Consider the following 12,256-nt stretch of genomic DNA (forward strand, 5'->3'; position numbering starts at 1 on the left):
GCGATATTTTGGTATTTGGATGTTGCTAAGGGATTGCGTAACTGTGAAGGGGAGGGGGTGGGTGTGGGGGTGGAATCCTGGGCTCCTGCTGTGCTATTTTGTTTAGAAATGATCTTGCTTTGTGTGTTTAGTTAATTCTTTTCCCTCTCTCTGAGATAGAGTGAGAGAGAGAGGGGGACAGAGATGTGAGTGAGATAGGAAGAGAGATACAGAGAGAAACACAGGGGATGGGAAATGTCTCTGAATTTGTTTTAGCCTCTGGTTTATAACTGGGATATTTTTGTATTTGGATGTTGCTAAGAGGTTGTGTAACTGTGAAGGGGTCGGTATGGGGGGGAATGGAATACTGGGATCTTGCTGTGCTATTTTGTTTAGAAATGTTCTTGCTTTGTGTTTTAGTCAATTCTTTTCCCTCTCTCTTTTCCCCAGGAATTTGGAGTTTGAAGACTGCAATATGACTATGAATCCATGAGCAGGAGCTTTTCCCCAGCTTGGATGGATGGTCTCAGGCCTTTTCCACACCCCCCACCCACCCACGTGAGTTGTGTCTCTTTATAACCCCGAGGTTTAATTTTAATCTCGGAGGGACCCTGCTTTTTGGTTCATCGATGAAGTGGTTTCTGTTAGATGATGGGGTGCTGGATTTTGAAACCCTGGTGTTATAATATCCCGGCCTTGCGATTATTCACAAACACATTAACCCTTTGGTGTGTGACAAAGAGGAGATTAAAAATCTGAAATCTGAGGCTGTTTAAAAGCTGGTTATAATTGCAAAATAAGACAGGTGGGGAGACAGTGCGATGAAGTGGAATCTGTTCAATTAGATTCACAGGGGCCATTACTGTTCAGTTTCCTGATATTCTGACTTTAGTTTTACCTGTGTGATTTTCTGTGTCTTTCTCCCTCCAGCTTTTCTCTCTCTCTCTCTAGATCTCTTTGTGCCCATTTTAAACTTTAATCAACAAAAAATGACCAGAAACAGCAATGTGATTTGTCATTATTTTAAATGGGGAGACAGGAACATTTCATCTCTCATTTCAATGCAGAGCACATGAGACAGGGGGAAGGAAAATAGGAAGATGGACAGAGAGAGAACGAGCGAGAAAGAGGGATGGAGAAAGAGAGGACAGGGACAAGGGCCTAGATAGGAGCATCCATCTTTACCCTGAATGTGAGAGACGGGAGCAGAGAGAGAAAAGGGAGGGAGTGATTGAAACAGGGAGAGAGAGGGATGCCAAGGCGAGTGGAGGTATAAAAACAGGAGGGGGTGTGGGAAAAGAGAGACAGGGTCTAATTGTCTCCAGTGTGTAGTCACAAGCCACCTCCACTCACATCCTCTGAGATAGAATGAGATTTTAAAATAAATCCTGGGATGGTAATTTTAAAAAGTGTCCCAAAGGAATGAGCAGCCCCTTCCCAAACTGAAAGAGGGAGTTTAGCACCTTCTGGAGTCTGATGGGGGAGGGGGACAGGGGGAACCATTTTAATTCAATTTATGCAGTTAAATGTCCTTGCTTTTGTCCTTTCAACAAAATTTATCTCTTTTTCTCCTGAGAAATTTGTATTCTGAAAACTGGAAGGTGAGGATCCATAGAGGGAAAGTCTGGGACAAGGACAAGGAGCTTCTTCCAGAGGGGGATAGTCTGAGGCCTGGTCCACAGGCTTCACCTACATGAATTGTGTCTGTTTATTACCCCAATCGAGGTTTAATTTTCATCTCTGAGAGACAGACAGAGAGAGAGAGGGGGACAGAGATGTGAGTGAGATAGGAAGAGAGATACAGAGAGAAACACAGGGGATGGGAAATGTCTCTGAATTTGTTTTAGCCTCTGGTTTATAACTGGGATATTTTTGTATTTGGATGTTGCTAAGAGGTTGTGTAACTGTGAAGGGGTCGGCAAGGGGGGGATGGAATCCTGGGCTCTTGCTGTGCTATTTTGTTTAGAAATGTTCTTGCTTTGTGTTTTAGTCAATTCTTTGCTCTCTCTCTTTTCCCCAGGAATTTGGAGTTTGAAGACTGCAATGTGACTATGAATCCATGGGCAGGAGCTTTTCCCCAGCTTGGATGGTTGGACTCAGGCCTGTTCCACACCCCCCACCCACCCACGTGAGTTGTGTCTCTTTATGACCCCGAGGTTTTAATTTTAATCTCGGAGGGACCCTGGTTTTTGGTGCATCGATGAAGCGGTTTCTGTTAGATGATGGGGTGCTGGATTTTGAAACCCTGGTGTTAAAATGTCCCGGCCTCGCGATTAGTCACAAACACATTAACCCTTTGGTGTGTGGCAAAGAGGAGATTAAAAATCTGAAACCTGAGGCTGTTTGAAAGCTTGTTATAATTCCAAAATAAGACCGGGAGTTTAGCACCTTCTGGAGACTGATGGGTGGACAGGGGGAACTATAAATGGAACTATAAATGTAAAACATGGCCAGTGTGGTGTGGTGAGGGTGGGGAGAGAGCAGCCCCCAGTCTCTACCTTCCAGCTTGTTCCCTCTCAATGTGATTTGTCGTTACTTTAATTGGGGTTGGGGGAGGGTGTTGGGAGGGGAGAGAGAGACGGGGTGAGGCCCATTCCCCACTCACTGTCCCGCAATCCTCAGCCAATACATTTTTCACTGGTCATGAGCAGGTGGGTAGTGGGATCTTGCTGTGTACACATGGTCTCCACCCCCCGCCCTGTTCTTTGCCCCCCACAAGAGTGACCACACTTTCAAAATAAAAGATTGAGGGAAAGGAGGAGGGTGCGGAGGGAGGGATGATGGAGACAGAGATAGAGGAGGGTGTGGAGGGAGGGGGATAGACTGAGGCCTGGTCCACAGGCTTCACCCACGTGAGTTGTGTCTGTTTATTACCGCAATCGAGGTTTAATTTCCATCTCTGAGACACAGAGTGAGAGAGTGAATGAGTGAGGGGGGCAGAGATATGAGTGAGATAAGAAGAGAGATACAGAGAGAAACACAGGGGATGGGAAAGGTCTCTCAATCTGTTTTCGCCTCTGGTTTATAACTGGGATATTTTGGTATTTGGATGTTGCTAAGAGGTTGTGTAACTTTGAAGGGGAGGGGGTGGGTGTGGGGGTGGAATCCTGGGCTCTTGCTGTGCTATTTTGTTTAGAAATGATCTTGCTTTGTGTTTTAGTCCATTCTTTTCCCTCTCTCTTTTCCCCAGGAATTTAGAGTTTGAAGACTGCAATGTGACTATGAATCCATGGGCAGGAGCTTTTCCCCAGATTGGATGGATGGACTCAGGCCTGTTCCACACCCCCCACCCACCCACGTGAGTTGTGTCTCTTTATGACTCCTAGGTTTAATTTTAATCTCTGAGGGACCCTGGTTTTTGGTTCATCGATGAAGCGGTTTCTGTTAGATAATGGGGTGCTAGATTTTGAAACCCTGGGGTTAAAATATCCCGGCCTTGCGATTATTCACAAACACATTAACCCTTTGCTGTGTGGCAAAGAGGAGATTAATAATCTGAAACCTGAGGCTGTTTAAACGCTTGTGAGAATTCCAAAATAAGACAGGGAGTTTAGCACCTTCTGGAGACTGATGGGTGGACAGGGGGAACTATAAATGGAACTATAAATGTAAAACATGGCCAGTGTGGTGTGGTGAGGGTGGGGAGAGAGCAGCCCCCAGTCTCTGCCTCTCCAGCTTGTTCCCTCTCAATGTGATTTGTCGTTACTTTAATTGGGGGTGGGGGAGGGTGTTGGGGTGGAGAGAGAGACGGGGTGAGGCACATTCCCCACTCACTGTTCCGCAATCCTCAGCCAATACATTTTTAACTGGTCATGAGCAGGTGGGGAGTGGGATCTTGCTGTGTCACATGGTCTCCACCCCCCCCCCCGCCCTGTTCTTTGCCCCCCACAAGAGTGACCACACTTTCAAAATAAAAGATTGAGGACCCCAATCGAGGTTTAGTTTCCATTTCTGAGACACAGAGTGAGAGAGTGAATGAGTGAGGGGGACAGAGATGTGAGTGAGATAGGAAGAGAGATACAGAGAGAAACACAGGGGATGGGAAAGGTCTCTTAATCTGTTTTAGCCTCTGGTTTATAACTGGGATATTTTTGTATTTGGATGTTGCTAAGAGATTGTGTAACGGTGAAAGAGGGGGTGGGGGTGGAATCCTGGGCTCTTGCTGTGCTATTTTGTTTAGAAATTATCTTGCTTTGTGTTTTAGTCAATTCTTTTCTCTCTCTCTTTTCCCCAGGAATTTGGAGTTTCAAGACTGCAATGTGACTATGAATCCATGGGCAGGAGCTTTTCACCAGCTTGGATGGATGGACTCAGGCCTGTTCCACATCCCCCCACCCACCCACGTGAGTTGTGTCTCTTTATGACCCCGAGGTTTAATTTTAATCTCAGAGGGACCCTGGTTTTTGGTGCATCGATGAAGCGGTTTCTGTTAGAGGATGGGGTGCTGGATTTTGAAACGCTGGTGTTAAAATGTCCTGGCCTTGCGATTAGTCACAAACACATTAACCCTTTTGTGTGTGGCAAAGAGGAGATTAAAAATCTGAAACCTGAGGCTGTTTAAAAGCTTGTTTTAATTCCAAAATAAGACGGGGAGTTTAGCACCTTCTGGAGACTGATGGGTGGACAGGGGGAACCATTTTAATCCAGTTTACGCAGCTTCTGTGTGTGAATTTCTCTCTCTCTCTCTCCATACTCCTGATCTTGCTGTGCCCACAGTGGCCTGTGGCCTTTCCCCACATGAGAGAGAGAGAAAGGAGAGGTCAGGGGAAAGAGAGGGAGAGATAACAAAACAGAGAGGAGTTGGTGTGGGTAGGTGAGAAGACACAGGGTCCGGGGGGAGAGAGAGAGGTCTCCTCGTGTGCAGTCACTGCCCAGCTCCCAGTCAGGGCCTTCCAGAAAGTGGGATTTGACCCCAACTGAAATCCCGAGGCAGCGATTTGAAAATGTCTCCTGAGAGAATCCAGCTGCTCCCCAGTTTGAGTTTCAGCCCTTTCAGGGGGTTGTGGTGGGGAGGGAGGGAGGTAACTGAGGGGATGGCCCCTAGATTGGGGAATTCCCACGGGGAAGGCGGGGAGAGAGAGTCTTTCACAGCAGGTGTGGAGATAGGGAAAGTCATGGGATCTTGCTGTGTAAAAAAATAAAACACAGAGGCCGCCAGCCTTTCCTGGACTGCATCAGTGACCACACTTGATAGAAATGGGTTCATGGAGTGTGAAGCAGTCAGAGAGAGAGAAGAGGGAGAGGGAGAGAGAGAGGGAGGGGGAGAGGGCCTGAAATGAGAACCCGGAGCCTGTGCGAAGGCTTCTTCTCACCCCCAGAGTCATGTCGGTGTGTGTTAGACAGGCCGGGCCACGGGCTTTCCTGGGTTAAATGGAAGGGGCAGCAGCCATTTCAATTGAGGTTAATGTAGATCTGAGGGTGCGGGCTGGTGGTGAGGGTGGGGAGAGAGCAGCCTCCAGTCTCTGTCTCTCCAGCTTGTTCCCTCTCTCCCTCTCTCTCTCTCCAGCCAATTCTGTCCATAATTCATCTTTCAATAAAATGTATAAAAACACCAATGTGATTTGTCGTTACTTTAATTGGGGGTGGGGGAGGATGTTGGGGGGAGGAGAGAGAGGGGGTGAGGCCCATTCCTCACTCACTGACCCGCTATCCTCAGCCAATACATTTTTAACTGGTCATGAGCAGGTGGGGAGTGGGATCTTGCTGTGTACACATGTGGGCAGAGAGAGAGGTGGGTGCAGAGGGCGGAGTGATGGGGGCAGAGAGAGAGGTGGGTGCAGAGAGAGAGAAAGAGGAACAGAATGAGGGAGACTTTGACAGAGAGGGGGTGGGGGTGTTGGGGGCTCAGAGGCAGGGGAAGGAGACACAGGGTCTGGGGGTGTCCCCCTCCATTGTGGGACCGCTCGTGGGATCCTGCTGTGCAGAATTGCCTTAGTTGCAACTCTAATAACTATTTGATTGACTGGGGGATGTGATTGTGGAACTATAAATGTAAAAGATGGCCAGTGTGGTGTGGATTTTTGTCGATGGTGAGATAGGAACTTTCCAGAGTGCCCTTTCTATCCAGCACTCACAGGGGCGTGGAATTAAAAAGGCCGGAACTTGTACCCGGGTCTAATTCACCAAGAGGGAGGGAGAGAGAAAGGGGAGAGGGAGGGAAACAGGGAGAGAGAGGGACAGGGAGGGGAGAGACGAGGATCTGGGGGCCTCCGGCGTGCAGTGACTGCCCAGCTCCCAGCCTCTGGAGAAAAGACCCTCACTCCCAGCCTCCCAGAAGTTTGGATTAGTGAAAAGAAAATGTGTCACTGAGGGGCCAATCTGTGCCAGTTTGTTTCAAGATATTTCTCTGCCTTTGCCTTTCCATCAACTCTCAGTCTAAACCAATCTGATGTGACTGTGAGCACACTGCAGTGTGTGGGATCTTTCCGTACGCAAATGCCAAACAGGTTTTCCCAAATGACCAGCAGGGAGCACACTTTGAAAATTAATTTCCCGACTGGTGAAGCAGGCGGGAGGGCCTGAAGTGAAACTTGTTCAAGTGAGGCTGTTTCCCCGAATAATGCTGCTGTTTTAGACACTGCGATGAATTGAGGCTTGAATGAAATGTGCGGGAACCATTTTGAATTGAGTTTATTGAGGGCCTGACTGTGGATTTCTCTCTCTCTGCCTCTCCATATTCTGGCATGGGAGAAACAGAGAGAGAGAGAGAGACAGAGGGAGAGAGGGAGAGAGAGAGAGAGAGAGAGAGAGGTGGGAAAGAGGAAAGATTGAGGCAACTATTGAGTGGGGAGGTTAACAGATGGTGGGAGGGGACGGTTATGAGGGAGAGAGACATCTGGGGTTTGTCCAGTCCATGTCCCTCGTGGGGCTGTTTTTGGGATCCTGCTGTGCGCTGCAATTGTAAACATTGATGCGTTTACTTTCGGAGGGCCTGGAATTGAATTTCTAAATGTGAGGCTGCGTAAAGGCCTGTTATTTTTATGTTGCTTATTTATTGTTCTATTTCCTGTGTTGAATCCCCATCACTGATTTCTCTGAAAGTTTTCATATATTTTGTAAAGCAATTAGTTCCCAACCCCGGGCCCAGTTTTAAAGAGGAAGATTAGATTTTTCTAGGAATAGGGGGTGGGGGAAGGATACCTGGCTAACATCACCTTGCTTGTGGGATCTTGCTGTGCGTGTCCAACCTGCAGCCTGGTTGGACGTGGGGAAGTGTGAGGTCATGCACTATGGTAGGAAGAATAGAGGCATAGACTATTTTCTAAATGGGGAGAGAATTCAGAAATCTGGAGCGCAAAGGGACTTGGGAGCCCTAGTCCAGGATTCTCTTAAGGTTAACTTGCAGGTTGAGTCGGTAGTTAGGAAGGCAAATGCAATGTTGGCATTTATTTCGAGAGGACTAGAATATATAAGCAGGGATGTGCTGCTGAGGCTTCATAAGGCTGTGGTCAGACCGCATTTAGAATATTGGGAGCAATTTTGGGCCCCGTAACTCAGGAAGGATGTGCTGGCCCTGGAGAGGGTCCAGAGGAGGCTCACGAGAACGATCCCAGGAATGAAAGGCTTAACATATGAGGAACGTTTGAGGACTCTGGGTCTATACTCGATGGTGTTTAGAAGGATGAGGGGGGATCTGATTGAAACTCACAGAATACTGAAATGCCTGGATAGAGTGGACGTGGGGAAGATGTTTCCATTAGCAGGAGAGACCAGGACCCGAGGACACAGCCTCAGAGTAAAGGGAAGACCTTTTAGAACAGAGATGAGGAGAAACTTGTTTAGCTAGAGAGTGGTGAATCTATGGAATTCATTGCCACAGAAGGCTGTCGAGGCCAGGTCATTGAGTGTATTTAAGACCGAGATAGATAGGTTCTTGATTGATAAGGGGATCAAAGATTACGGGGAGAAGGCGGGAGAATGGGGTTGAGAAACTTATCAGCCACGATTGAATGGCGGAGCAGACTCGATGGGCCAAATGGCCTCATTTCTGCTCCTAGGTCTTATGGTCATATCCCTTGTGGGGCTGCTTGTGGGATCCTGCTGTGCACTGCAATTGTAAACATTGATTTTCGAATGTTTGAGCTTCTTGAATTGAATGTCTAAATGTGAGGCTGTGCTTGTTAGTTTGATATTGTTTATTTATTGTTATAATTCCCTGTGTTGAGGGCCAGATGAGGAATGGGACAGGGGTGGGGAGTGGGGGGGTTTAATTCCAGCGATTTCTCTCAAGCCTTCAAAAAGTTGCAATACAATCAGTTCCACCCAGCCGACCCCAGTTTAAAAGAGGTAGATTAGACTTTTCTGGGGGTGAGGGAAGGAAGGATACCTGGCTAACATCACCTGGCTTTTGGGATCTTTCTGTGCTTGTCTGGCCTGCAGCCTGTCCTGCACCGCAACCATGGTTACCCTCCCCGAGTTCAGTTTACTGACGGGCTGATTGAGGATTGTTCCCATTTCCCACCGCCCCCCACCCTCATTTCTCTCCGTAAATCATCGATAAATGTAAAACATGGCCACAGCGCATCATTATTTCAAATGGTCAGACAGAGACTTTTCGAATCAAGTTCAATCCTGAGGAAGGGGGAAAGAACAGAGATAGGGACAGATTATCAAGCGGGAGAGAGAGAGAGAGAGGGAAAGATGAGCAGGGATGGGGTGGGCTGGATAGGTACAGAGGGAGGGGGAGAGAGACAGAGGGAGAGGTGACAGTGTTTGAATCGGAAAGTGCAATGTGAATATTTAGTGTGCAAACAGCAGCAGCCCTGGAGTGAGCAGGTAGAGGGGGTGAGGCCAGTGAATGGGAGAGGGACGGTGAGGTGGGGATGATCAGTGTTTGTGTGTTATGTACAATCAGGCAGTAAAACAGCTGGAGCTGTCAGGTTAAACACAGAGGGAGAGGGCTGGTCACGAGGCATTTACACCGTCATCTCATTTCAAATCTGTTCCCATTGTCTGTGTTTACTAACAGGGGGTGTGTTTACTAAATGATGCCTCTACCCCCACTCCACCGCCCCTCTGAGATTGTGGATGTAAGTGAGTGAGAAGAGCCCTGGGATCTTGCTGTGTCTTTTTTGTTTGATATATTTTGTAAATCAATTAGTTCCCAACCCCGGGCCCAGTTTTAAAGAGGAAGATTTTCTGGGAATAGGGGGTGGGGGAAGGATACCTGGCTAACATCACCTTGATTGTGGGATCTTGCTGTGCATGTCCAACCTGCAGCCTGTCCTGCACTGCAACCCTGTGGCTGCCCTCCCCCTGAGATCACGGGGATGCTATAGGGACAGAGGGTGAGATCACCGGCAGTTTAAAGGGACAGAGAGTGAGATCACGGGAGCGTTAAAGGGACAGAGAGTGAGTTTCAGGGGAGGTTAAAGGGACAGAGAGTGAGATCACGGGGAGGAGAAAGGGACAGAGATTGAGATCGGGGACAGTCAAATGGACAGAAAGTGAGAACAGGGACTGTTAAAGGGACAGAGATTGAGATCACGGGGAGGTTAAAGAGACAGAGAGAGAGATCACGGGGAGTTAAACGTACAGAGAGTGAGATCACGGGGAGGTTAAAGGGACAGTGAGTGAGATCACGGGGAGTTAAAGGGATAGCGAGTGAGATCACGGGAAGGTTAAAGGGACAGAGAGTGAGATCACGGGGAGGTTAGAGGGACAGAGAGTGAGATCACGGGGAGTTTAAAAGGACAGAGACTGAGATCACGGGAAGGTTAAAGGGACAGAGAGAGAGATCACGGGGAGTTAAACGTACAGAGAGTGAGATCACGGGGAGGTTAAAGGGACAGTGAGTGAGATCACGGGGAGTTAAAGGGATAGAGAGTGAGATCACGGGAAGGTTAAAGGGACAGAGAGTGAGATCACGGCGAGGTTAAAGGGACAGAGAGTGAGATCACGGGGACGTTAAAGGGACAGACAGTGAGATCACGGTGAGGTTAAAGGGACAGAGAGTGAGATCACGGGGAGGTTAAAGGGACAGACAGTGAGATCACGGGGAGGTAAAAGGGACAGAGAGTTTGATCAAGGCGAGGTTAAAGGGACAGAGAGTGAGATCACGGGGAGGTTAAAGGGGCAGAGAGTGAGATCACGGAGAGGTTAAAGGGAAAGTGAGTGAGATCACGGGGAGGTTAAAGGGACAGAGAGTGAGATCACGGAGAGGTTAAAGGGAAAGTGAGTGAGATCACGGGGAGGTTAAAGGGAAAGTGAGTGAGATCACGGGGAGGTTAACGGGACAGAGAGTGAGATCACGGGGACGTTAATGGGACAGAGAGTGAGATCACGGGGATGTTAAAGGGACAGGGAATGAGATCACGGGAGGGTTAAAGGGAAAGAGGGTGAGATCATGGGGAGGTTACAATCAGGCAGTAAAACAGCTGGAGCTGTCAGGTTAAACACAGAGGGAGAGGGCTGGTCACGAGGCATTTACACCGTCATCTCATTTCAAATCTGTTCCCATTGTCTGTGTTTACTAACAGAGGGTGTGTTTACTAAATGATGCCTCTACCCCCACTCCACCGCCCCTCTGAGATTGTGGATGTAAGTGAGTGAGAAGAGCCCTGGGATCTTGCTGTGTCTTTTTTGTTTCAGTAATGTTTGCTTTATTTTAATCAGTTTGAATTGAGTTTATTGAGGCCCTGACTGTGGTTTTCTCTCTCTCTCTGCCTCTATATTCTGCCATGGGAGAAACAGAGAGAGAGAGAGAGAGAGAGAGAGGGAGGGAGGGAGAGAGAGAGGTGGGAAAGAGGAAAGATTGAGGGAACTATTGAGTGGGGAGGTTAACAAATGGTGGGAGGGGACGGTTATGAGGGAGAGAGACAGCATCTGAGGTTTGTCCAGTCCATGTCCCTCGTGGGGCTGTTTGTGGGATCCTGCTGTGCGCTGCAATTGTAAACATTGATGTGTTGACTTTCGGAGGTCCTGGAATTGAATTTCTAAATGTGAGGCTGCGTAAAGGCCTGTTATTTTTATGTTGCTTATTTATTGTTCTATTTCCTGTGTTGAATCCCCATCACTGATTTCTCTGAAGTTTACATATATTTTGTAAATCAATTAGTTCCCAACCCCGGGCCCAGTTTTAAAGAGGAAGATTAGCTTTTTCTAGGAATAGGGGGTGGGGGAAGGATACCTGGCTAACATCACCTTGCTTGTGGGATCTTGCTGTGCGTGTCCAACCTGCAGCCTGTCCTGCACTGCAACCCTGTGGCTGCCCTCCCCCTGAATTCAGTTCAGTGACGGGCTGATTGAGGATTGCTCCCATTTCCCGCCCCCCTCCCCCCTCATTTCTCTCAGTAAATCATGGATAAATATAAAACATGGCCACAGTGCATCATTATTTCAAATAGTCAGACAGAAGCTTTTCAGAGACGCATTTCAGTCAAGATTGATCCTGAGGTAAAGAAAAGGAAGAGAGATAGCGACAGATTAGAGAGGGAAAGATGAGCAGAGATAGAGAGAGGAGGCTAGATAGGTATAGAGGGAGGGGGAGAGAGAGACAGAGGGAGAGAGGTGACAGTGTTAGAATCGGAACGTGCAATGTGAATATTTAGTGTGCAAACAGCAGCAGCCCTGGAGTGAGCAGGTAGAGGGGGTGAGGACAGTGAATGGGAGAGGGACGGTGAGAGGGGAATGATCAGTGTTTGTGTGGTTTTTACAATGAGGCAGTAAAACAGCTGGAGCTAGCAGGTTAAACACTGAGGGAGAGACGCAGCCTCTGGGAGTTGGGGGGACAGGGGAGGCACTGGGGTGGTCTCCAGTGTTTAGTCACAGCCCCAGCCTCAGAGTAAAGGCCCCACATGCCCACCTCCCCCTTTTGATTGAGATTGTGGCTGTGAGGGAGTGAGAAGAGCCCCTGGGATCTTGCTGTGTCTTGTGTTTTAAAATTCTGTGCTTTATTTTAATCAATTTCCATTTCTCTCTCTCTCCCTCTCCGCCCCAAGGAGAATGGATTTGGCAGCTGCAGCTCGGACGATGCAGAGAGAGAATCGATTTGCCGCGAGGAATCCTCGGACAAGAGCTGTAACCGGAGAGAAAAATAAAAAAAATGTATCCGTGTCTTTGTCACTCATTCTTATACCCGGAGAAAGGACGTGTGGAATTTTCACACCGACGATTGGGTTCAGTGTCGGTGGCGGGGGGTGGGGGGTGGTTGGGGAATGGGGGTTTTACTCAGGGGGATCCAGGTTGAGACACGGTGCTGCAGAGAGCCCAATATAATCCCATCGAGTTCAATCCCTCCACCTCGTCCTGCCGCTCTTATCTTACTCAGTGATAGTTT

General features: G+C 48.3%; 1 protein-coding gene across 1 annotated transcript; it reads left to right on the forward strand.

Moving 5' to 3' along the window:
* The first annotated feature begins 429 nt into the window (after positions 1-429).
* On the forward strand, positions 430-12,032 carry LOC144675365 (uncharacterized). The gene is made up of 5 exons (XM_078536194.1): positions 430-537; positions 2,000-2,107; positions 3,170-3,277; positions 4,214-4,322; positions 11,919-12,032. The coding sequence occupies exons 1-5, from the start codon at positions 500-502 to the stop codon at positions 12,015-12,017; spliced, it is 462 nt and encodes a 153-aa protein (XP_078392320.1). The 5' UTR covers positions 430-499; the 3' UTR covers positions 12,018-12,032.
* Positions 12,033-12,256: the final 224 nt, after the last annotated feature.

Source organism: Cetorhinus maximus, unplaced genomic scaffold, assembly GCF_964194155.1.
Source record: "Cetorhinus maximus unplaced genomic scaffold, sCetMax3.hap1.1 HAP1_SCAFFOLD_972, whole genome shotgun sequence".
In the NCBI taxonomy this organism is placed as follows: domain Eukaryota; kingdom Metazoa; phylum Chordata; class Chondrichthyes; order Lamniformes; family Cetorhinidae; genus Cetorhinus; species Cetorhinus maximus.

Bases quoted from the DNA above. Each gene is read 5' to 3' on its own strand.
- LOC144675365 (XM_078536194.1), top strand. From the start codon at position 500: ATGGTCTCAGGCCTTTTCCACACCCCCCACCCACCCAC. The intron at 538-1,999 runs GTGAGTTGTGTC...TCTTTTCCCCAG, and splicing joins CACACCCCCCACCCACCCAC to GAATTTGGAGTTTGAAGACT. The intron at 2,108-3,169 runs GTGAGTTGTGTC...TCTTTTCCCCAG, and splicing joins CACACCCCCCACCCACCCAC to GAATTTAGAGTTTGAAGACT.